This window comes from Artemia franciscana, chromosome 6, assembly GCF_032884065.1.
Source record: "Artemia franciscana chromosome 6, ASM3288406v1, whole genome shotgun sequence".
Lineage (NCBI taxonomy): Eukaryota > Metazoa > Arthropoda > Branchiopoda > Anostraca > Artemiidae > Artemia > Artemia franciscana.
Window position 1 is genome coordinate 19,382,771 of NC_088868.1, and position 26,628 is coordinate 19,409,398.

Below are 26,628 nucleotides of genomic sequence, written 5' to 3' on the forward strand. Positions count from 1 at the left end.
GACTTATCTAAATAGACCCAGATTTATTTTAATCTTGGGGAACAGTTACCTGCGTAGAGAGGAGATGGGTCTTAGGGCATGTTCCCTTACCTTTCCGTTGAAGTTTTTAGACTTAAACGCCAGTATAGTTTATAATTATTCCTAAATAACTCATCATTTATTCTTTTTTAGAAGTTTGCCTGTTTTGAAAAAGCCCCACACCACACACACACACACAGATTCCAGTGTATTTGCCTGGATAGGAATATAATCAGCAGAAAAACCTGAAGTTTTTAGACATAAAAGCCAACATTTTCTAATCATTTCTGTAAAACTCACCATTTACTGTTTTTTTTTCTCTCGAAATTTTGTCTGTTTTTGAAATAGCCCCACCCCAATAAATTTCTGTACATGTGGCTGGATAGAAAGATAATTAGCAGAAGATACCCTCGTATGTATATAATATTCGGTTGGAGGAAGCCTTGATATATGTCTGCTCTCGAGTCTAAGACCGGTTCTATTGGTTAAGACGCGTAAAATATAACTAATATTACTTTTCAATGGACTTATTGTAATATCTGAAACTCAGCAAAATACGAACAGACTATGAACATTAAACTCCTTTTTATACCATGGTTTAATTGTGTGGTGGTGTCTGATGACAGTAATGTCATTATCTGTTAACATGCATTTCATTTACTCTTAAGGTTTGATCTTGTAGAAATTAAATAAAAAGAAACAAAAAGTTTTTCAACTGGAAATAAGGACCAACATTAAAACTTAAAACGAACAGCAATCATTATGTATATGAGGGAGTTGCATCCTTCTCAACACCTCGCTGTTCACGCTTAAATTTTAAGTACTTTAAAAAAGCTTTTTTTTAAAAAGTCTTTTTTATCCTTCTTTGGGATTCCTTCTTTTTATCCTTCTTGGAATAAAATTCAAACTTTAGGGTAAAGAGGGATAAGAGATATGAGCTTTAAACTTCTACAATAGGGTTCTCTGATACGCTGAATCTGATGGTCTGATTTTCATTAAGTTTCTTTGATTCTTAGGGGGTATTCCCCACTTTTATGGAAAATCAGGCAAATTTTCTCAGGCTTGTAGCCTTTGATGGGTAAGACTAAACTTAATAAAACTTAAAAATACGCCGATTCCTTTTTATATATCTTTTGGTATCAAAATTTCGTTCTTTTAGAGTTTCGGTTACTATTGAGTCGGGTCGCTCATCACTTACAATTTATTGCCACGTAGGCTACTGTTTGACAAAAATAAATAAAAGCATTTGAAAAGCGGTCTCCGGATAAAATTCCAACTCTAGCGTAAAGAGTGATAGGAGATGTGAGCTTTAAACCTCTCAAGCGGGGTACTCTGTTACACTGAATCTGATGGTCTGATTTTCATTGTTTCTTTGACTTTTAGGGGGCGTTCCTTCCTTTTTTCGAAAATCAGGTAAATTTTCTCAGGCTTGTAGCCTTTGATGGGTAAGACTAAACTCAATGAAACTTCAAAATAAGCCGATTCTTTATTGTATATCTTTTGGTATCAAAATTCCGTTTTTTAGAGTTTCGGTTACTATTGAGTCGGGTCGCTCCTTACTTACAGTTCGTTACCACGAACTGTTTGACAAAAATAAATAAAAGCATTTGAAAAGGGGTCTCCGGGAATGTCATAAGTCAACAGCGCTTATGAAACAAAACAAACATAAAATAGTCACAAGTTATAGAACTTTTATTTTAAGAATAATAACTCAAATTTCAGTTAAAAAAATCGCAAAGTTCGTAAGAAAAATAAATTGAACCTAGTATCCCATGAGAGTAATTAGTATACTTTATAGCTAATCAAGGCTGTAGAAATTGCAGGATTTGAAAATTCTGTGAGCTTGATGACAGCTAACATTGCGCATTGACAAACAGTGATTATCGTAGCAACCTTTCTCCAGGGGTTACCGACTGTCAGAAATCACATAACCATATAGCACGTGCCAAGCGTGGCAGAGCTGCACCGTGCGTAACGGAGCTGTGTGGCAAACATGATGCTCCGAAACCTACACCAGGTGGTGAAAAGTGGGCTACCTCTTCCTTTTTTGCGCGGAACAGGTTTATAGTTTATATCATAAAAATGCAAGCCTTAGGTTTCCCACGTTATTTTACATAATCATCGCGACTTGAGATAGCTAAAACAAAACAAAAAATCAGCATAAAAAAATTAAAATAATATTTCAGAGCTCCTGAAACAGTCAACCCAAGGAATCAGCGACAATCTTTCCAAAACAGTCACGTACACAAGAAGAAGAGGTGTTTAGAAGCTTCTCTCCCATAAAAATCCTGCATATTTGTCTGGTTCCTACAATGATTTTTAATTGAACAATCAACAATAAAAACCTGAGATTCCTAGTGCACCAGTCACCAAAAAACAGACATACCTGAACTTAACCAGTAGGAAAAAACTGAAAATATTTAGATTCTGACAGCTAGGCATGTTGTCATGCATAATTTATGGCATTTAAATACGATATGTTCCGTGGTCCTGTTAAGGTAAAAAAAAGAAAACGTTAAAGAAGCAAGAGGAAGTATTTTCCCATATTATCATATTTTACAATCTATTAACACAAAAGAACAGCAATAAAAAAGTTACATGGGTAGAAGCTATAAAAACTGTCTTGGTCGAAATGTGTACATTCATGCACGCCAAAACAGAAGGCAAATCACATGTTTTTTTTAAAAGGAATGCCCATTTGCTTGCATAAAAAGGTAGAATAAAAAAAATTACAGCAAAAATCATTGAAATACACCTAAATGCTGTGAAATTACTAATTAAAAACAGTTGAAATGTAAGAAAAAAGAAAAAAGGGCAAAATTTGACTTCTCAGTAGTAACTCCAGCACTTAGATCCGCCAAATCACTGGACTACCTCCCAATTTCTGACTTTCTATTTAGCAGACAAAGATAAGGTCTAGTGAAATAGTAAAATGTACTTCCTGAAAAGTGGTTTGGCTGCCAAATCTATTAGCTCCACAAAATAAACAATGCCTAGCGTAATAAACAATATACATTACTAGTTTTGGTTATAATTTGAATTATCGACAATATGGTGGTATTTTTAACTGTTTCATTATAGAGAATCAGTTTAGGCGCATTTTATCATAAGTTTGGTAAAGTTATCTTTTAAGAGTAAGGAATGTCATGAAAATGGAGAAAGTATTAAAATATGAATTAAGGAAGTGTGGAGTGGAGGCCATGCATAAAATTACCGAAGAACTGGAAGATGCAAACAGACAACATAATAATAAAACATATTACTGACATGTTAACAAATGGAGAGATCAGTCAATGTGGACATGTCCCCAGCGGCGGATCCAGGGGGCGTGGGGAGTGCCCCCTGACGTAGTGGTGGATTTGTGGTCGGGACCGCTTGCTCTGGTCTGGGTTGGGACGAAAGTCTTTTTTTTTGTAATTTGTTTTAAATAGTTGAGTTTTTAATAAGTTTTTAATTATTAAGATTATTTCTTTTTGCAAACAAGTTTGAAACAAGATTTTAGTTCATTTGTGCGGTCTCTGTTATATTTTACTAAGGATACATACGGCCAAACAGTATTTAATTAAATTTTGGTTTATCAAGGGAATCTATCCGTATTACCACAAAAGCCAACCGGGAGGCAAAAATCTTCATTTCGTAATAACAAGGAGGGGCAATTTAAAATCCTAACTTCTTTAGGCTGTCGAAATGATATTTCAGGATTGTACTGTCACAACGGGGCTGAAAAGCAAAATATTTACTTCTTTTTACAGTCAAAAATTTGTTTTCGAGTCTTGCTATGGCGAAAAAACTGATATGATTACTTTTTTGACTGTCTGTTTTGGTTTTTTGGGGTTTGCTTTTTTTTGAGAAGCGGGGTGGTTTTTACATCATTGTTGTTTTTTAGAGGATTTCTATAATAGAAAGTAAATGAAAAGTGCAAAAATTATTAATTTAAGTTTTGGATCTTGGTTTACAAATGGTGGCCACTGCAAATTTTTATCTAATTAAAGCTCTGCATTATATGACACATCACCTCCTTAATCCTAAAAAAATCATCCTACAACGTTAAAATAAAGGCCAAACCCTTTAGAACTTTAATAACGTTTGGTATAAGTATATACTTAAAACTAAGTATATGAGTCGAAATACTCCTTCAAAGGTCGGAGTAATCATTTAAGAATAATAGATTTTCGAACATTTATAAAGAAGGCAAATAATTAAGTTTTTTTTTTATATAGCTGGCATAGATGGGTCTCTGAATTCTCAGTTTGAATCATGGCAACGACATCGATTTTTTATGGCACTTGGTATTAACCAAGTGACATATAGCAATCGCCAATTCTGTCGGTCTGTCTGTCGGTCTGTCTGTCTGTCGGTCTGTCTGCCTGTCGGTCCCGGTTTTGCTACTTTAGGCACTTCCAGGTAAGCTAGGACGATGAAATTTGGCAGGCGTATCAGGGACGGGACCAGCTTAAATTAGAAATAGTCGTTTTCCCAATTTGACCATCTGGGGGGGGGGAGTGGGGACCGGTTAATTGGGAAAAATAGAAAAAATGAAGTATTTTTAACTTATGAATGGGAGATGGGATCTTAATGAAATTTGATGTTTGGAATGATATTGTGTCTCGGAGCTCTTATTTTAAATCCCGACCGGATCTGATGACCTTGGGGGGAGTTGGAGGGGGGAAACCTAAAATCTTGGAAAACACTTAGAGTGGAGGGATCGGGATGAAATTTGATGGGAAAAAGAAGCACAAGTTCCAGATACATGATTGACATAATCGGAACGGATCTGCTCTCTTTGGGGTGGTTGGGGGGAGGGGGTAATTCTGAAAAATTAGAAAAAAATTAAGTATTTTTAACTTACGAACGGGTGATCGGATCTCAATGAAATTTTATGTTTAGAAGGATATCGTGTCTTAGAGCTCTTATTTTAAATCCCGACCGGATCTGGTGACATTGAGGGGGAGGTGGGAGGGGGAAACCTAAAACTTGGAAAACACTTAGAGTAGAGGGATCGGGATGAAACTTGGTGGGAAAAATAAACACAAGTGCTAGGTACATAATTGACATAAACGGAACGGATCCGCTCTCTTTGTGATAGTTGGGGGGGGGGGGTTATTTCTGAAAAATTAGAAAAAATGAGGTATTTTTAACTTACGAACAGGTGATCGGATCTCAATGAAATTTGATATTTAAAAGGATATCGTGGCACAGAGCTCTTATTTTAAACCCAACCAGATCTGGTGACATTGGGGAGGAGTTGGGAGGGGGAAACCTAAAACTTGAAAAACACTTAGAGTGGAGGGATCGGGATGAAACTTGGTGGAAAAAATAATCACGAGTCCTAAATACATGATTGACATAACCGGAACGGATCCGCTCTCTTTGGGGTAGTTGGGGGAGGGGTTAATTCTGAAAAATTAGAAAAAATGAGGTATTCTTGACTTACGAACGGGTTATCGGATCACAATGAAATTTGATATTTAGAAGGATATCGTGTCTCAAAGCTCTTATTTTAAATCCTGACTGGATCTGGTGACGTTGGGGGAAGTTTGGGGTGGGGGAACCTAAAATCATGGAAAACACTTAGATTGGAGGGATCAGAATGAAACTTGGTGGGAAAAATAAGCAGAAGTCTTACATACGTGATTTACATAATTGGAACGGATCCGATCTATTGGGGGGGGGGGTTAATTATGAAAAATAAGAAAAAATGACGTGTTTTTAACTTACGAAGGAGAGATCGGATCTTCATGAAACTCAGATCTCTTATTTTAAATCTCAACCGGATCAAGCGTAATTGGTGGGGGCAGTTGGGGGGGGGGGGCGGAAATCTTAGAAAATATTTAAAGCGGTGAGATCAGGATGAAACTGGATGGGAAGAATAAAAACTTGTCTAAGATACGTGACTGACATAACCGGACCGGATCTGCTCTCTTTGGTGGAATTGGAGGGGGGTAATTTTGAAAATTGAGCTATTTGTAACTTACGAAAGGGTGACCAGATCTTAATGAAATTTGATATTTAGAAGGATCTTGTGCTTTAAAGTTCTTATTTTAAATTCCGACCAGATCCTGTGACGCTGGGGGGAATTGGAGGGGGAAACCGGAATTCTTGGAAAATGTGAAAATTGGGGTATTTTTATCTTAAGAATAGATGATCGGATCTTAATGAAATTTGATTTTTAGAAAGAATTCATGTCTCAGAGCTCTTATTTCAAATCCCGACCAGATCGTTTGACATTGGGGGGAGTTGGAGGGGGAAATCTTGTAAAAACACTTGGAGTGTAGGAATCGGGATGAAGCTTGGTGGATAGAATAAACAAATGTCCTTGATACGTGATTGACAGAATCGTACTGGATTCGCTCTCTTTGGAGGAGTTGGGGGAAGGGGTTCAGTGATTTGGCGAGTTTGGTGCTTCTGGACGTGCTAGGACGATGAAAATTGATAGGCGTGTCAGGGAGCTGCACAATTTGACTTGATAAAGTCGTTTTCCCAGATTTGACCATCTGGGGGGCTAAAGGGAGAGGAAAAATTTGAAAAAATTAGGTATTTATAACTTACGAGTGGGTGATCGGATCTTAATGAATTTTGATATTTAGAAGGACATCGTGACTCAGAGCTCTTATTTTAAATCCTGACCGGCATTAAGCCTCTTATTTTCCTTTTTAAATCAATCTATTGATCCATAGAATTTTGTTAGAGCTCATACCATATGATTTCTTGGCTCTTAGCTCTTCTCGCCTCGTCACAAGTGCCATATGAGCTCTTAGCTCTTGTTTTTTCAAACATTTACTAATAAAATATTGATAAAAAGCGAAAAATCACACAACTTCAGTTAACCAGGGAAACGGAATGCAAATACAATATTATTTCAGAATTTCTCACTTTCTCAATACCAACCAGTCACAAAATATTGTTATGTTTGTGTATAGGGATTGCATATATTTGTCCATAAAATTGCCTAAACTACTATCGCTGGGGATTTTTATGCTTATTTTGATATGTGCCACCCAATTGCATTCCCTCGATTCGTTGTTTATTAATCAAAATTTTTACAGGACAATTCTCTTACTTAATGCTAAATCTGGGTTAAATTACAAATTCTTATTTTTATGCTCAACAGACATATCGAGATTTAAACATTTGAACTGAATATTCAAAGTCTCAAGATTTAAAAAAAAAACTAATTAGAAATCTCCACAGTTTGAAACCATGAAAATTTAAATCGCCAATCTACATCAATCAAATACAAAGATAAGAAACACATAATTATTTGTTTTTAAGGAACATTTCGACTCATATAGCCCTACTTAGTTTGAAGCACATACCCACTTGTATCTTTATTAGATTTCATATTTTTCTGACGATTTTGGTCTTAATTCGAATATTTTAGGATGAATAGAAGAGGAAATACTAACGAAGAGCTCTAAACTGACAGGACTCTAGACTGATAAGACTGGTCATTATATAAAATTTCACCGAAATATTGAGGTAGACATCGACCGTGAAATAAATAGATATGACGGGAGTGAAAATAGAGAAATTGACTTTTTCTAAGAAAATTGTGAATTCTATAATTTAAGCGAAATATATCGAACTTTAAAAAGTGGAATGATACGCTACGTTCTTATGAAAAGTAAAATTTTGATAAGTAAATTTTTCAGGTTTCGTCATAGTTGACATTGTTTATTAAAAACACTATTTTTAAAAAGAAACAGTGATTAGTTAATGCTTTATTGCCTTTACGTAAAACCCTCTTTTTAAATGTCTTCTATGCATTTCTATCTCTTCGTTCTGTTTTTCTTGTTACACCATAAAAAAACTAGTATTTAATGTTTAATTTATCTTTTACGAATATTCAAGTTGTACCTTATCCTCATTTCCTACTCTTCATTACTATCATAGCTACTAAGCAACGCAGCGGTTAGGCGAAATGCTAAATGGTTTGACCTGTACAAATTGTCACAAAGAGTGCATGACCCCAAAAGATGGTTCAAGTCAAGACCAATTTTTTTTTGACAATGAAAAACTTAACTCACTCGCTATAATGGTCAGAATTGAAAAGGCAAAAAATTATGCAGACAATATTAAATATCATTATTTTTATAGACGGTGAACAGTTTTTTTTTTATAGCGGGATGGTTTTTATAACTTACTATTTTTTTGTATCAATATTTTTATACGAACTTAACGGAAAAATTTCTCCATAAATTACTCCCCTCTCCACTCCTGAAGGAAAGTTTTTTCCGTGGGAATTTCTCCAAGGAGAATTTCTTCCGCGGAAAATCCTTTCCCCGAAAAAATGCCTGTGTAGCTCCCAGTAATAAATACTTTATTTAAACATTAGGCAAATCTCACAACTTATCATCCTTCCCCCAAGAGCCCTGATGGAGGTCATGTCATCCCCAAAGTGTTAGCTATTGGACCTTTCGATTATGTTGAACAAAATAGCCATCTCAAAATTTTGATCGGACGACGTTGGGGAAAAATGGGTATTGGAGGGGTGCTAGCTGCCCTCTAATCTTTTTTATCACTTAGAAAGGGCACTAGAACTTTTGATGCCAGGAATGAGCCTTCTTTCAATCTTATGGGACTATCGTTTCAGTACAATCGCCCACAGGAAAAAACAACAAAAACAAATAAACACGTTGGACTACTGTTTTTTAGAGTTTCGGTTACAATTGGGCCGAGTAACCCTATTTTTTCCGTGGCTTCACGGATTTAGATTGTTTAGATCACGGATTTAGATGTAATTTAGATTGTTCGTGTCCTGTGTCACCAAAAAATGCTGTTACGTGGAATCTTAAGAGTTTTTCTTGAACCTTATTATACTAGTAGGATTTACCTAAGAAAAAACAGTAAAACTATTGACAATCGCCCCCAGGAAAAAACAACAAAAACAAATAAACACGTCTCCGTGATCTTTTTCTGGCAAAAAAAAATCTACATTTTTGTAGATAGGAGCTTGAAACCACTAAGATAAGGTACGCTGAATCTGACGATATGATTTTCATTAAGATCCCTTGATTTTTTCAGGGTGACCCCCCTCCCTTTTGGAAATCAGGCAAATTTTCTCAGTCTCGTAGCTTTTGACGGGTATTATTAAACTTAATTAATTTCAAATACTTGGAATTAGAATGAAAGACCGATTCTTTTTATATGTCCATTATTACTGAAACTTCGGACTTCTGTTTTTTAGAGTTTCGGTTACTATTGGGCCGAGTAACTCCTTACGGCCTGCTTAATGTTTGTTACCAGTAACTACTTTAAAGAAGCTTCAGCAAATTAAGGCTGATTAAAAAACTATCTGAGGAACAGGACAGCCAAGTAACAGTTGACAAACTAGAGCACAATCCAAAAACAACATGATATGGCTTCAAAGCTTTTATATGAAGATATTATAAAGACATTTGCTTCGAGAAAAGCATGTAAAGACAAGTTTTAATATATAGGGTGAAATTGATTGTACGTAATTTAGATTGTTCGTGTCCTGTGTCACCAAAAAATGCTGTTATGGGGAATCTTAAGAGTTTTTCTTGAACCTTATTATACTAGTAGGATTTACCTATTAATACTATAATAGTTTTAATTAGACTATAATAGTTTAACAGTAAAACTATTGATAGTAAAACAATTAAGTATATATATACAATAAATAAATATATTCTTTAAAGAAGTAAAATAACAATAATCAGATATCGACATTGGTTTGTTATTGGGGAGGCACCAGATACCATTCTTGCCCCGGACGTCCGTCCCTGATTTCTCTTCGTTGGAAGTTTAACTTATTGCACGACTTTATTGTAGCTTATTTCAGGTTTTAATGTTGCTCTTTACTTTTAATGAGTAAATGTTGCTTAAAAAATTATAATTATAACAAAAGTTTAAACAAAACAAGATACCCGAGGAAAAGAATTTCGTAGATACTGTAATTATGCTTAAAACAAACATGATTTACAATTTCAAAATAAATCCGACCTTTTTTTCAGCTTACGAAGCATCTAAGAATCATAGCTGCTGAGTCCCCTTCCACATCTAAGGGCTGTAACTTTAGCACATGCTGAATATATTATATTGAATCTAGGTATAGTGCTGCTTGCTTGCTATCAGGAAAATATCTCATTTGTGCAAAAACTCTTAACTCCAAAACTGTTTCAAATAATCCTCCTTACGCTGCAAACCTAGATTCAACAAAACTCATTTGTCCCTTACCCTTCAAGATAGAATCCTCCGCTAATATCTTATCCAGCTAGCCTTTTTTAATATTATGCGCTAGCTAATATCAAAGATAAAAAATACGACTTGATTTAAGGGTGGAATCTTTAAAAGGTATACATTTTCTAAAGGCCCACGCCGTCAACTTCCTAAGCCCCAGAAGTGCAGGTGAAACGGCTCAGAAAATAAAGTTCTTCATTATTAGGCTTTGGGTCTTCCCCTGATTTCTAGATTTCTATATGCCCTCTACTACGGATCTAATGTTGCTCAAAACCATTTTCTTATGATTGCAATCTTTCAGAGACAGAAGATCTCACGGGTCCAATTTTCCCGTGAGAATTTTTCAAGTTCAATTTAGCAGCGGTGCTTGATTCCATGGACGCAATCTTTTTTGCAGATCTTTGATTGGTGCAATTTTCATGGGAGAACATTCCAAATGAAATTTTCTATTGGTATGTTCGGTGTGTCCGGGCCTTTTAAGCGCAAATCTTTCATAAGGACACTTTTCTTAGGTGCCATTCTTATTCATGCAGTTTTCTTCTAGTTGAAATATTTCCAAATCCCATAAGTAAAATTTTAAAGGAACATTTATTTTGATAAAATTTGGATTATAGAAAGTTATCCACTTTCACGTAAACCATCCAATTAAATCACATGTAAAATCCATTACCATAACTGAATTCTAACCAAATAGAGTGATCGTTGTTAAGGATCTCTTGGCTGCAGTATTTTATGGACAGAATAAATTGGCATTTATTTTTTTCTGAAGTTTAACCAACTAGAAACCTACAACCAGACTGTTTTTATACCCTAAAACCAAGTGTATACAATTACACTTACAAACAAGGAAGTTGCAATTTAATACTAGTCTGACTATAAGCAGAATACGGTATAACATTTTGATTCCTCAGTATAGAAAATACCAAATTTAACTTAATCTTGGTAATTTTTAGAATTATTTTTAAGATTTTTTCTTTATTTTTAGCAATAGATTCATTGATATGATAATAATTTGTAAGAACCTTTAACTATGAATAAGGCAAGGTAGAAATAATTTAGAATCGAACATCTAATATTCTTCATATTACCCAAAAACTAAGGACAAGGACAGAAGCAATCAAAAGTATCATACAAAGATATAATTTTGCACAAACTTAAGCTATTCCATCTATGATATATTTTGTATGGCTTGGAAAACACTGACTCATTATTTTTGCAACTGACCACTGGCTACAGCACTAGATAAAAGGAAAATTTATAAAAATTTGTTTATTCTATTTACTTATGCCTGCATAATTTTAATAAAAGACTCAGCATTGTAAAAAATGAAACGTTTATTTTGGTCATTAATTTATCATGTCCCCGACTGCCTTTTGATGGGCGGTCAGGCCCTTATATAATATGTTTCATGCTAAACATCCTAATAATTAAACACATCTAGGGACACAGTCATTATTTGTGGCCTAGGGTCAATAGTAGGTAAGTGAGGTCCTACCAGCAGGGGGTGTCGAATGAGGCAGGTGGGTTACACCTGGTAACCCACCCCGCCTAAATTTTGATAAAACCCTAGTTTCTGGTGTTTTCATTAAGAAAGATCAAAAAAACGAAATTAACCCCCTTGTTTCTTAAAAATACATTCCCCTCAATGTTTTCATGAATTGGCACCCCCTGCTTACCATGGGATGAGTGTGCGTGTGAGTGTAGAAATGTGAAAGAATAAACATTCTCTACAAAGTTCCAACAAAACAACCTTTTCTTACAATTACCTGGAAAGTATAGGTCATCAAAGGCATTTAATAAACGAATCAATATTATATCTGATTTAATGTAGCAAAATTAAGCCCTAGAACGTTTATCTGTTTATAAGCCTTCTATTGATATATGAATTTGTTGTTAATTATGCATAAAACGTTTAGACTAAGTGTGAATTCAATAACTGTGGTTTGCTACTTCCAGATCCAGTGCACGGTTGCACCAACGTCCCCAATTTCATTAAAAAACAGACAAAGATAAATAATGTTAATAAAATACCTGTCAGAAATTCCTTCGATTTCATCAGCTTGCTCAGCCAAAGAACATTCAAGGTCTAGGTAAGAGGCGTACTCACCATCTTTATAAACTTGTAAAGTTGCATCATCCACCTATAAATCAGTAATATATGTCAAATGAAAATCTACAACTGAATGACGATAAAACGTTCAGAAGCAAAGTTAATCAAGTCAATAAAACAAGCAACATAGGAAATTTGTATGACATACCCACTAGCTAATATTCTTCTAATATATTTCTCTGACGCTCAATCCTAATGAAATATACCGAAGCATAATAAAAATATAATACTGAGGAAAAAAAATTTGGGCTATACATTCGCATTCAGGGGGTAGGGGGGGGGGTAAAGTACAGCGGCTCTGCATGCCTAATGTGTTAGATACAATTATTCTGCATATTACGTAGTAAAAATTGCTTTCTTCATACTGTTTAAAATACTTCCCCCCCCCCGTAATGTGCCAATATACAGCCCAAATTATATATTTTCCATCTATTATGTCACTCCTCTTTGTCTTGTATCACGCAAACCTGAAAAAAGACTTAAAAAATAAACAAACAAGAGCTAAGAGCTTATATGGCACTTGTGACGAGGTCGGAAGAGCCAAGAGCCAAGAGCTCATATAGAATGAGCTCTAGCAAATTCTAAGAATCAATAGATTGATTTAAACGGAAAATCAGAGGCTTAATGCCGGTCAGGATTTAAAATAAGAGCTCTGAGACACGAGGTCCTTCTAAATATCAAAATTTATTAAGATCCGATCACCCACTCGTAAGTTAAAAATACCTCCTTTTTTCTAATTTTTCCTCTCCCTTCAGCCCTCCAGATGGTTAAATTAGGGAAAACGACTTTATCAAGTCAATTTGTGCAGGTCCCTGACACGCCTACCAATTTTCATCGTCCTAGCACGTTCAGAAGCACCAAACTCGCCAAAGCACTGGACTCCCCCTAGCTCCTCCAGAGTAACCAAATCCAGTCGGGCTACGTCAATCATGTATCTACGACATTTGCTGATTCTACCTACCAAGTTTTATCCCGATCTCTCCACTCTAAGCCTTTTCCAAGATTTCCGGTTTTCTCCTTCCAACACCCCTCAGTGTCACCAGATCTAGTCGGGATTTGACATAAGAGCTCTGAGACATGAGTTCCTTCTAAATAACAAATTTCATTAAGATCCGGTCATCCGTTCTTAAGTTCAAAATACCTCAATTCTTCTAACTTTTCCGAATTAGCCCCAACTCCACCAAAGAGAGCGGATCCGTTCTAATTATGTCGAGCACGTATCTAGAACTTGTGCTTATTCTTCCCATCAAGGTTCATCCAGATCTCTCCACTCCAAGCGTTTTTCAGGATTTCCGGTTTCCAAGATTTCTGTTTCCCCCTCCAACCCCCATGCCCACGGATCCGATTCGAATTGAATATAGAGCATCTCAGACATAAGACCTTTCTATATATCAAGTTGTATTGAGATCCGATCACCCATTCGTAAGATAACGATTGCCTCAATTTTCACGTTTTCCAAGATTTCCGGTTTTCCGCTCCAACCGTCCCAATGTCACCAGATCTGGTAAGTATTTAAAACAAGAGCTCTGAAGCACAAGATCCATCTAAATATTAAATTTCATTAATGTTTGATCAACCGTTCGTAAGTTACTAATACCTCATTTTTTCTAATTTTTCTTATTTATACCTCCTCCCCGCAACTCCCCCAAATAGAGCGGATCCGGTCCGGTTTTATCAGTCACGTATCTTGGACTTGTGATTATTCTTCACACCAAGTTTCATCCTGATCTCGCCATTTTAAGCCTTTTCCAAGTTTTCCGGTTTTCTCCTCCAACTGTCCCAATGTCACCGGATCTGGTAGGTATTTAAAATAAGAGCTCTGAAGCGCAAGATCCATCTAAATCTGAAACTTCATTAAGATCTGGTCACTCCTTCGTAAGTTAAAAAACCTCATTTTTTCTAATTTTTCTAAATTAACCCTCCCCAACTCCCCCAAAGAGAGCGGATCCGTTCCGGTTATGTCAATCACGTATCTAGGCCTTGTGCTTAGTTTTCCCACCAAGTTTAATCCCGATCGCTCCACTCAAAGCGTTTTCCAAGATTTTAGGTTTCCTCCTCCAACTCCCCCCAATGTCACCAGATCCAGCCGGGATGTAACTATCCTTCTAACTATCAAATTTAATTAAGTTCCGATCACCCGTTAGTAAGTTAAAAATATCTCATTTTTTCTAATTTTTCCGATTTAACCGTCCCCCACTCCCCCCAGATAGTCGAACCGGGGAAACGACTATTTCTAATTTAATCTGGTCTGGTCCCTGATACGCCTGCAAAATTTCATCGTCCTAGCTTGTCTGGAAATGCCTAAACTAGCAAAACCGGGACCGACAGACCCGACAGAATTTGCGATTACTATATGTCACTTGGTAAATACCGAGTGCCACAAAAAGTTCTATAATGCGTCAATGAATGAACAACTTTAGCGGTAGTAGGTTTATCATACAAGAACCAGGAAGAGTATTACAGGTTTTTATTTAATGCCGGGCGGAAAAAACCTCCAGGATTTCAAATGCACTGAAAACCACAGTTATTAAAACAGTTTATCTTATTCCATACAGGGCCGGATCGACTAGATGCGGGGTCTAGTTCGATTTTTTTTGGTGGGGCCCTTTATAAATATTAAATACATCCGTAAAATTCAAATTCGGTATGTATGAATGAATGAATGAAATTTTATTCGTCACAACGTCACAATAACCGTCATATAAACGTCAAAAGCAGAGTAAGTACAAATAAAAAAAAGAATTCAAAAGAAAAAATATTTCGACTAGTGTTCATCACCAGTTTTACTGCTGATGATGAACACTGTATATGTGTTCGAAATATCCAGTTAAATAATTTTTATATCTATTCACTTTCAATTAAAAGTTTCATCCCTATTTTGAACTGTTTTACTTTCGTCATGGAAAGGCAGTGTGGTTTTCGAAGCTATCTACGAAAAAATATTTACAAGAGAAAAACAATAGACAATTTTTTTAACACTTAAACAAATGCATGGAAATATGTATTGTTGGGATCTAAATCCTGTTTAAACCTAATGATTCTATCCTCAACAGCAACGAAAGGATGAACAATTTTATATTTCGCTATTAAACAGTGATTGCTGGTCCATGGTGGGAAACCAAGAATATATTTGCAAAACCAAAAATGAGTTGCATTAATTGATTTTTTATCAGCATTTGAAAGAAGGTCCCAAAATGGTGACTGAGCTATCACATGAGGCAGAACTATAGCCATAAAAAGACGGGCTCTAATATGGCGGTTGTATAGAGCCTTACTTGCAACGAGCATTCCATAGCCCATTCTAGCTTTTGTAAAATGATCTACTAATAAGTGTCGGGTCTAGTTCACATCATTACCTATTACCAGTCCGAGATACATGGGGATAGATACAGCTTTAATACTATAGGCTTTACACTGCACATCTGGAGCACCGTCCCGGTAATTCGAATTAAAAGACACTGCTTCACACTTTGATTTGTTGAAAGAAAGACCTATTGCCGAATAAGAATCACATAACACTGCAATTTTTTTTCAATCAAAACTCTAGTCCTACTCAAATTAAAAATATCGTCTGCAAAATTCAATAACAAAGCTTCCAAAACTCTAAAAATAAAACCTGAAAGAACAACTGCCTGTGCATCTAATATGCTTATATTATACAGAGATGGGGAGGATATTGCTCCCTGTATAATTCCTTTTCTTACAGGAATAATAGTAGTCCAAGTAATAGGGCCAATTTGCCTGGGAACCTTTACAAAGACCTTCAATTTACTATCTATGTTTCAGAGTGGTTCAATGATCGACTTATCAAGGCCACGTTTCGAGGCACTGAGAAGTTATTGGCTATGGATACACGAGTCAAAAGCCCAACGCAAATCATGACTAGCAGCAAATAATTTTTCTTTAAGTTTGTCGCATTCTATAAGAATATTACATATTAAACGGTGCACATGTTCCCTACTGGCAAGTTTTTTGAAACCAAACTGAGAATCAGGCGTTACACAAACTCGATTAATTTCGTTAGTTATAAGCAGATCGAATATTTTACACAATACTGGCACTACAGTTATGGAACGGTGAGAAGAGCACTGGCTGGGATCTTTCTCCTTCTTCAGGACAGGTGTGATAAATCCTGTGGAAAAGAAGTCAGGCACAAGACCATTTGTAAGAATCATCTGGTACAATAGTGCTAGGAGCTCCACCAATTTAAGACTACCATTCAGTAAGTGCATTCCACAAATATTGTTAGTACCACTAGAAAACTTCTTTTTAGCCTTTCATACTGCTGCACAAACACTAGGGAGAGTTACCACGAAACCTAGTGCATCGGGGGCACTCTGCAGCTGTAGGACTAACTCGGGCTCTAACTTATCTGTAAGGAATGAATCTGGAGAGGCAAATTCAGACTGAAAATAATTTACCCAATCCCTTCCAGACGGCGACAGACTAGCATCGTTATAATCATTCCTCTTTTTACATTTTATAAATTTCCACAATGATTTTGGGTTAGGATCAATTTTTGCACTATTTTCAGCAATAAGGTCAGATCGGTGTTCGGTTAGCGCTTTGGAGAACTTACGTTTGAAATGAATGCGAATATCATTAACCACTCCTGACCTTGTTCTACCGCTCTCGCACCATATTCTATAGCAGGTTAGAACAGGTTAGAGCAGGTTGATTTAAATCATCCTCGACTATTCGCACTTTCATGTAACCTTAGGCACAGTTGTTTATATCTCGCGGTGGTTCAAAATCACATTCAGGGGTCTGTGATGGATGTGGCGTTAGATGAATTTTGTGATAAGCTACGTTGAAGCTGAAAACGTTACGAATATTGATGGTTCGATCATCGCTTACGTTGAATGAAACAAAAGCAAAACATGAGTTCAAATTTTGCATTTGTTTGTGGAGCTCTTTAGAGAGTAAGTGATGTCCTACAGTAAGCCAAACCAATTCATTTGGAAATTGCGGAGGTGGCAATGCAGTTCGACCAAGCAAGCAGCAACGCCCAAATAAATCACCTTTGTTGGCTACTTTTTATGAGGAAAAATAGAGGACACCATAGTGAATATCTACAACATTGAAGGATCTCATTGATTTGAAATTGACACTTCCATCGTTTTCGGCATCTTTGTACGTTTGTACTTGGTTTTGTGTTAAAGTTTGTTGGCGTCGAAGATTGCGATGGCTTCTTTCTTATCCACTTTTATTTTAGACTCGTTCTGCTCTTCGCTTTCATTTGTCTTCTAACAACACAATTCTTTGTTCTTCACTTTCATTTTTGACACGTTCTCATACTCACTTTCGTGTGTCTGCTAACTACACAGTTCTTTGTTCTTCACTTCCATTTTTGACACGTTCTGATTCTCACTGTCACTTATTTTCTAACCACATATTTGTTTGCTCTTTACTTTCATTTTCGATTCATTCTGGTCCTCGCTTCTAATCAACTTTTAATCGCATATTTTTTTGTACCTTAATTTTGTTTATCATTACTTTAGACATTTTTCCAGTGACAACATAGTTTTTAGTTCTTTACTTTTGTTTTTGACTCGTTTTAATTTTCGCTGCCGTTTTTCCTTAAACCGTAGTTTTCTTTGTTCTTCACTTTTGTTTTTGACTCATTTTAACTGTCATTTTCACGAATATTTTAACCGCAAATTTTTTCTTCATTTTCATTTACCTTTACTTCAAATATTTTTTCAATGCCCTTTGCTTTAGCTGCTTGGATTGCTCATATTTGGTGGTCTAGACTGTTCATTTTCACCCATTGTTAATTTACATTTCTCAGTTCGTTCTCTTAATATTGTCTCATTTGATGGTTCAGCTTATTCATTTTGAGCAATTGTTAATATACGTTTCTGTCCTCTAGGCATTATAGAACTGCTGAAAATGCCTTTCAGCACTTGGACTTTTTTTAGTGTCCCCTTTAATTTGTAGATATATATGTTTATTTATTGTTCTTTTCTGTATTATTAGATTTTTTGTCCCCTTCCCTTATTTTATGACTTGTATTTGTTCAAGTTTAGTTTGACAGATTTTTTTTTTTTTTACTCAAAATTTGATTATTCATCATTATTAGTGTTTTTTGCTTTGTTTGCTTTGTTAGTCGACTCTGAAGTCCGAATTCGGCCCTTTGAGGGCTTGTGATAATGATCTTTTTGAAATAAATATCTTTATCTTATCGTAGAATCATTACATTTGGTATATTATACTCAGCTAGGTTTCTTGTGTATTTTTACATGCGTCGAAGGTATTAAAAGCTATAGAACCACTCGTGGGACGGAAATGGCGTATTTGTACTTTTGAGAATTTGCTCGTTGATATGATATTACTCATATGCGACCTGTCTAGATGGTTGTTTCAGGCCAGAAGATACCAAAAGGACAATTTCCCCCCCTCCAATTATGGAGCCGTTTTCGAGAAAATTTCAAAAATAGATACATGCATAAACAAATAAGTTACAATGATTTCTCGTTTACAAAACGCCAAAGAATTTCTTGAATATAAGTTTATATCAAGGAATATGAATACATAAATTTATATTTTTCTAAGTTTTTGCTCTGTAAATTCTTCTAAAATTGTCAGAAGATTTAATTTCCGTACGTGTTAACTTTCATTCCGTATAACTGATGAACTATTTAATCTATTAGCGATCCGTTGTTTATATCAGATAGTTTTTTTTTTTTATTAGTTTCAGCCTGGAAAAAATCTCTTTACAGGAGAAACGCTTACAGGAATCATGAAGGAATATTTTGTATAAAAGTATAAGAAATGCTTGTTCCATATTTAACAATGCCGAAAAAATAATATTCATTTTGATGCAAGGTCGTATCCAGGGGGGCTTACCCTGATTAAACCCTCCCATCCCCCTATTTTTTTCCAAATCGTACAAAAGTACCAACAATGCATATAAACAATTTTCGCAAACAGTAACCTTGATAATCACAAATCTGTTGCAGTCAATGGGTCATACGTTGCGGAGCTTGTAATTACGAAACAGAAAACATAAAGGGGTCACAAGACAGTTTGTTTTATATGTTCAGTTTTCGACTTTTTTAAGTGAAAAGTGATTCGAAAAATCAAAAGGAAATGTGATATAACAACGGTTTTTGCACCTAAGATCATAAGGGTATTTATTTCTAATAAGTTCGTTGGAGGGTTGTCTGTGGCTTGTTCATCTGCCCCTGTGGTCTAACACGGAAGCGGTTGCTGATGCTCAGGTTAAACTTGAGGACGCTAAAATTGATTGACGTTCCAGTCCACTCGATACAGTAACTTCAAGGCACACTATTAACAAATCTTATTAGGTTCCAAATGACATCGGACCGTTTGTCTATAAATCGTCGTCACTCGACACAGCGTCCAAACTTCGTCTGCCAAAGAGTCCTTGGACTCCAGATATTGCATACACTTTTCCAATATCTGGTAGAAGAAAGTTTCGTTGGGTGGATCCAGAACCATCTCAAAATGATGGCAATTTCCGAGCTCTTTTGCGACTAAGGGTAAGGGACGGCAACGAAAGTCTGGTGAAACATCTTCTTTCCGCAGCAGCAAATGCAGCGTTTGTTTCACCAGTGGTGCAAAATAGTCGGGTTGTCGCTTGTGGAGAAATTCTTCAACGATCCTTTATCAAAAAAAGTAAACGCAAGTCCTTACTTTGTGGTGTTCGCTGACGAAACGGCGGACATTTCCAACATGGAGCGGTTATGCGGTTGAGTCTGCTACATCTCTGCTGGAAATCTTCATCAGTATTTTCTTGGTTTTGTCTCAGTTATGGATCTATCTGGATAAGTTCTCGATCCGGTAAGTCTGTATTTTTTGGAAAGCCTTGGGTTAACTCAAACAAAATGGTTGGCCACGGGTATGATGACGCGGCACAGATGAGCGGCCATCTAAGGGGGATTCAGGCCGTTATACGCCAACAACATCCGAAGGCACTGTAGGGCACACAGTCTCAACCTCGTCATTTCGTCTGTCTGCTTTATTCCAGCTTTTAAGCATTTCTTCGGAACCCTATCACAAATCGGCAAGTTCTACAGTGCTTTGCCACTCAGAACCCAAAATCTGAAAGAAAAGACCAACAAACTCTCGCAAAAACAGAACCTCACCAGAGTCTACGAAACAAGACGGGTTGAGTGCCATGATTCAGTCATGCGTTTCCTTGAGCTCTTCCAGCCAATTCTGCGTTCTCTTAAAGCTCTTGAAGAGAACAGCAACACAGAAAAGTCAGCTAAAGCGTCGCAAATGCTGGATGTCATGAGCTAGTCCCAGTTCGTTATGTGTCTCCGTGCAGTAAAGGAACTTTTCTGCCTGAAGCTGCCTTTGTGCAAGACTCTTCAGTTGGTCGACTGGGACTTGGCTGCGCTTGTAGACATGTAAACACTGTTCTTTCTAGAACAATGACAATGTGACAAGATTCTGTCACTACCTTCGCTCCTCTTCTCGACAAAGCTCAGTCTTTTGCAACTACTTTAGGGCTTGAGATGACTTGCCCAAGAACAAGAGGTGGAAGGAAATCTCATCTTGACAATCCCGATCTTCTCACTCACTGTAGAACCTCTCTGTTTATTCCTTTTCTAGACTAATTCATATTGTATTTAAAACAACACTTCGAACTCTACCAGAATCTGTTGTCTCATCACAGCGTCCTTGTCCCTCCGAAGATTGCAACTGTTGATCTCAAAACCTTAAAATTAGAGTCTTTGCTTGAGTCATATGGCGGTATTCTTCCCAAGTCAGACTGCTCGAAGCAAGAGGTTGAGCTTTGGCGCAGTATATTTGAAAAACTTTTATCACAGAAAGGTTTTCTTATGCTGTATCTTCTCCTTACGAAGGTGACTTCAGGTTTTTTCAAAATATTCTTTCTCCTACGGGACGTCCTTGTAACGTTGCCTGTCAGTACTGTTACACCGGAAAGAAGCTTCTCTACAATTAGGGGGTTAAATACCTGGCTAAGAAATTCAACAGAACAAGAAAGGCTGAGTGGTTTAGCCCTAACCCCCATTCATAGAGACATTGATGTCTGCCACGAAAAGGTCATTGACGGTTTTGCAGGGAAGAAAAATCGTCGTTTAAATTTCGTTTTGTAGGTATTCAGTTTACTTGACAAAAACTCTTGGTCGGCTCTGTTGATATATTAAGTGCATTAATACTGAAATACTTGATTAGGTAATGCGATACAATAAAAAAAAAAACACTTAAATATACAATAGTACGCCTAGTGGACACGTGCTCGATCGTAAGGAGTGAACTGGCGAAAGTCCAAGGGAAGATTTTTTGGTAAGCCTCCCCCCACAAAACAAAAATCCTGGATACGGCCCTGTTTTGATGGTAGTGCGGGGTCTTAATTGGACCAAATCGCTCCAATCTCCCTTTATCTGGCCCTGATTCCACAAACAATTTGAAAAAAACATCTATTCAATAGTTTTGCTGAAGTTAGAGGATGTAGAAAAAATTATATTTCAGCCTCATTCGGAGAATGGATCGGTTCAGCAAAAGAAAACGGCTTCTAAAGCCTGTGTCATAAAACATAATTTATAGTATATTATAAATAACATTATATTGTTTATTGATAGAGTAGACCATGCAATCAATTCTATTCACAAGAAACATCGATGGATCTCAGAACAATAAAAGTTATGAATACGGCTAATGTGTTCCCGCCAAGTGACGCAATCCCCTTGGCGCGGATGTCGAGAAGTAGGCAAACCATTCATAAAACAAGCAAAATCAAGAACAACTATTGGTTGTTGTAACGTTAGATCTGTTAAACAAGAAGCCGCGCAAACTCTCCACATCAGATGGAGAAGTACAGGATTGAAATGTTATGCGTTTCCGAGACTGGAATCTCCGGTTCTGACTCTGCAGTGATAATAGGACCCGAAACGCTGCAATCGTTTTTCTACCCCGGAGTAGACGATAACTCGGGATTTCACGGCGGTAGTTTCATTATGAACCGAGAAACCATATACGCATTTTCTTTATTGGGAATCTTTTTCTCCTAAACTGCCAGGGTTAGGCTTAAGGAAGCCCTGCAAACGTATCCATTTTCTTCGCATATGCTCCTACTCGTGATGCTACTGTTACCTCTAAGGATGAATTCTATGACGATTTGCAAATAGCGTCTTCTTCAGTTTTTGCACGAAACTATCTGATAGCTGATGGGGACTTCAACGCAGGAGTTGGTCCGTAGGATCATACCACCCCCAAGTTCTTGGAAAGTTTGGCCTGGGACATAGATTTGAAAACGGGCAAAGACTGGTAGACTAGGCCTTGATGAATCATTTTGCTGTGATGTTGTCAACAACATCACATTTCAGCAAAAGCCAAACCATCTATTGACAAAGCACTCGAACGGTACTAACTGTATATATATATATATATATATATATATATATATATATATATATATATATATATATATATATATATATATATATATATATATATATATATATATATATATATATATATATATAAGTATATATATATATATATATATATATATATATATATATATATATCATGAAAAGAGAAATCACCAATGCTACAGCACAAACACAAAAAAAAAAAAAAAAAAAAAAAAAAAAAAAAAAAAAAAAAAAAAAAAGAGACAGAAGGAGAAAAGGAAGACTGTTTTCCTAAATTAGTGATTAATATAGACCAGCACTTGAATGAGGCCTTAACCCTACTCATCCATACAATCACATAGGTCAAACAGTATAGCCACATACAATCAACCATAAAGAATAATCCATGGACAGGCAGTCATGTCGTCAATAAGTATAAGTCGTCATTTACCGAACAACAGAAAAAATAATATAGACAAATAATTCAGAGGCAACACCCAACATAAGGGCTCATCAGGAGAATACACTGGCCTATATAGGGTTTCGCCACTCTAAATTCTCTACCCAGCACAGTGTTGTGGCTACCACAGAATATCCATGGCATCCCCGCGTCAGGTATCACCCCCAAAATACATGCCTATGAAAAAAAAACCAGCAAATGTAAAACAACCAAGTAAAACCAAAACAAGCTTATCCTGTTAATATATCCCTCCCTTTAGCAACAATAGGTAAACTAAATATTATAAATTTTACCAAATCACAAATATTAACACATTGCAAAAAACCTGAATGAACTAAACAATTATAGAATTCATCTTTACCATGTGGCTAATTTTTTAAAAAATGCGCTCAATTAGAAACACAATTGAAAATAAATGGCGCTGTGACAACATTTCTCGAACCTCCGAAATTAGTTAAAAATTTCTTTAAGTATTTCTAGATAATTCTTTTGATATTTATTTAAAAGTTCGTTATAATGAAAACTAAATTTTTTAAATTGCCAAGTCAATTTATTTGCAGAAAAACCTCTTGATATCAATTTTTGGCTTAAGATTTTACATCTATTTTTAAAATCAATATAATTACTACAAATCCTTGCATAACGAAGTAACTGCGAGAAAAACGCTGAATATGTGATATTTGAGTGTATATTACTTTCAGGGAATGGGAAACTAATCACTTCAAAATCAAAATCATCCGTTTTATTATACATTTTAAAACTTAATTTATTATTATCACAAATATTAATATTTAAATCTAAGAAATGATCTTCATGACCAGTGCCATGACTAGGCTCAAGAATAAGCTCTGATGGATATATATATATATATATATACTACTTATGAAATATAACACATAATATTTTTAAAAATAACTATTTTTAAAAGTACATAAATATCAAATGGTATATATATATATATATATATATATATATATATATATATATATATATATATATATATATATATATATATATATATATATATATATATATATATATTATTTATGAAATATGATACATAATATTTTTACAAAATAACGATTTTTAAAAGTACATAAATATCAATGATATTAGGAGTCAATATGGCTTTCCTCATTCGACAATCAGGAGCCATAGTTTATCTTCGTAGCTGTAGCCAGTAAGTGTATTTTCGAGTCGGGTTTGTTCTTTTTTTTATTATAAAGAATTCTTCTGCTTTATGTTTATTTTTCATTGCCCATTTGACAGAACTAAAAATTACTTTCTAGTAGAAGCCAAATTGTCCTAGACTGGTAGACTAGGCCTTGATGAATCATTTTGCTGTGATGTTGTCAACAACATCACATTTCAGCAAAAGCCAAACCATCTATTGACAAGGCACTCGAACGGTACTAACTGTATATGTATATATATATATATATATATATATATATATATATATATATATATATATATATATTATTTATGAAATATAACACCTAATATTTTTATAAAATAACTATTCTTAAAAGTACATAAATATCGAATGATATATATATATATATATATATATATATATATATATATATATATATATATATATATATATATATATGTGTGTGTGTTTGTGTATAATTTATGAAATATAATACATAATATTTTTATAAAATAACGATTTTTAAAAGTACATAAATATCAATGGTATTAGGAGTCAATATGGCTTTCCTCATTCGACAATCAGGAGCCATAGTTTATCTTCGTAGCTGTAGCCTGTATAGTAGGGGAAAGATACGGAAAAAAAATGGTCGAACCAGGAAAAAATTGGTACAGAAGTTATTTTTGCACCACTGTGTTCAGAAAAGAGAGCTCTACAACATATCAAAAATCTAAATCTACACCCCATTGCGAAATTCCCTTTTTTTCACGTTTTTTGCGCCTATTTTTTAGATATTTCCAGAATCCGAGAATGAGGAACCGTGAAAAGAAAAGTAGTTTATTGATGGTTTCCCTTTTAAGAAACGATTGTTTTTGTGCTCTTTTATTAGACAGAAACATCAGGTTTCATCATTTAATTCTATTTTATGTTTTGTTTTTGTTTTTGTATGAAGTAAAAAAAAAAAATTAAAAAAAATCAAGCGATACACGATCACGGGGTATTTTTCGAAGAGGAGCACGAATTTTTCGGTTCAGAATGAGGGTTTTCGTTGTAACATTCACCGACAGCTCACTTATTCCCAGTTCTCTTTTTTAGATGGCTGAGACCGCAGTTTTATGTCCCCTTTGTGAACGTTCAATAGACACCTCAGAATCGTCGGTACTGGCAGAAAAAGGAGCTACGGCGATCAATGAAGCTAGCAAAACAAGAGGTACCAGCATCTCTGTCGAGGCAGGGAACCAAGTCCATGTTGCTTGCAGAAAGACTTTCATAAACAAAACATACCTGTCGAAAATTGAGAATGAGAGACGACGAACCTTGCAAGAAAAGACGGAAGCAGAAAAAGTGGTACTCCGATCACGGACTCCAAGTTTCAACTTCCAAGAGTGTTGCTTTTTCTGCACTACAAGGATAAATCTCCACACTACCCACAGAAAAGGACACGAGTGGTACAAGGTTCGGACTAAAGACTTTGAAGAGAGTATAAAGACAGTGTGCAAAATCCGTGATGATGATTGGTCAAATAACGTTTTCCGCCGAATATGTGCAGTGTCAGACCTGCACGCAGTTGACACAATTTATCACGCAGCCTGTTCTTCTATGTTTCGATTCTTCCAGCCAGATTTGCGACGCAAGAACTTTTTGGAATACTCGAAGATACTGAGCCAGATAAAAAACGTCCAAAAAGGGGGAGGCCAGGTCACGATGAAAGATATCAGGCGTTTTTGAAGCTGGCTACTTTTTTCGAAGAAAATGACGAAGAACAGTATACAGTCAGTGAACTTGTTGTTAAAATGGGAGAGCTTTTGAATGGGACAGACCTTGAACCGTACCGTAACAAGTACTTGAAGAGCAAGCTTCTGGAATATTTCAGTGACCAGCTAGTATTTGCAACTATTGACGGTAAGGCTGACGTGGTGACATTCAAAGAAAAAGCATCAGCGATACTCCAGAATTTTTATTACTTGGACAAAACCGATAACGAAGAGAGTGAGAAAATCAAGCTTATTAGAGCAGCAGCAAAGATTATCAAAAGTGATATCAAAGGACTGACAGCATAGAAGGAATCATATATGACCGCAAAGCGGATTTCTTCTGGAGAACAGCTGGAAGGCTCTCTACCTGATAGCCTAATGGTGTTCTTAGATGAAATATTCGTTGGAACCGATATTTCCTTCAAAGTGCTTGCCATTGGCAATTCCATCGTTCGAGCAGCTCGCCCGCGTGCCCTCATTTGTCCACTGCAACTAGGCTTAGCAGTGCAACTGGATCACCATTTCAAGTCCAGATTTCTTATTGACACTTTACACAGCCATGGATTCTGCTCCTC

At 35.9% G+C, this 26,628-nt stretch overlaps 1 protein-coding gene across 8 annotated transcripts in view; it reads right to left on the minus strand.

Moving 5' to 3' along the window:
• The window catches only part of LOC136028152 (uncharacterized), a 202,470-nt gene that overhangs the window by 89,441 nt on the left and 86,401 nt on the right, over positions 1 to 26,628 (minus strand). For all 8 annotated transcript variants that reach the window (XM_065705822.1, XM_065705821.1, XM_065705820.1 and 5 more), the window contains exon 7: positions 12,253 to 12,362. In XM_065705822.1, coding sequence (XP_065561894.1) covers positions 12,253 to 12,362 — 110 coding nt within the window. The remainder of the gene's footprint in view (positions 1 to 12,252; positions 12,363 to 26,628) is intronic.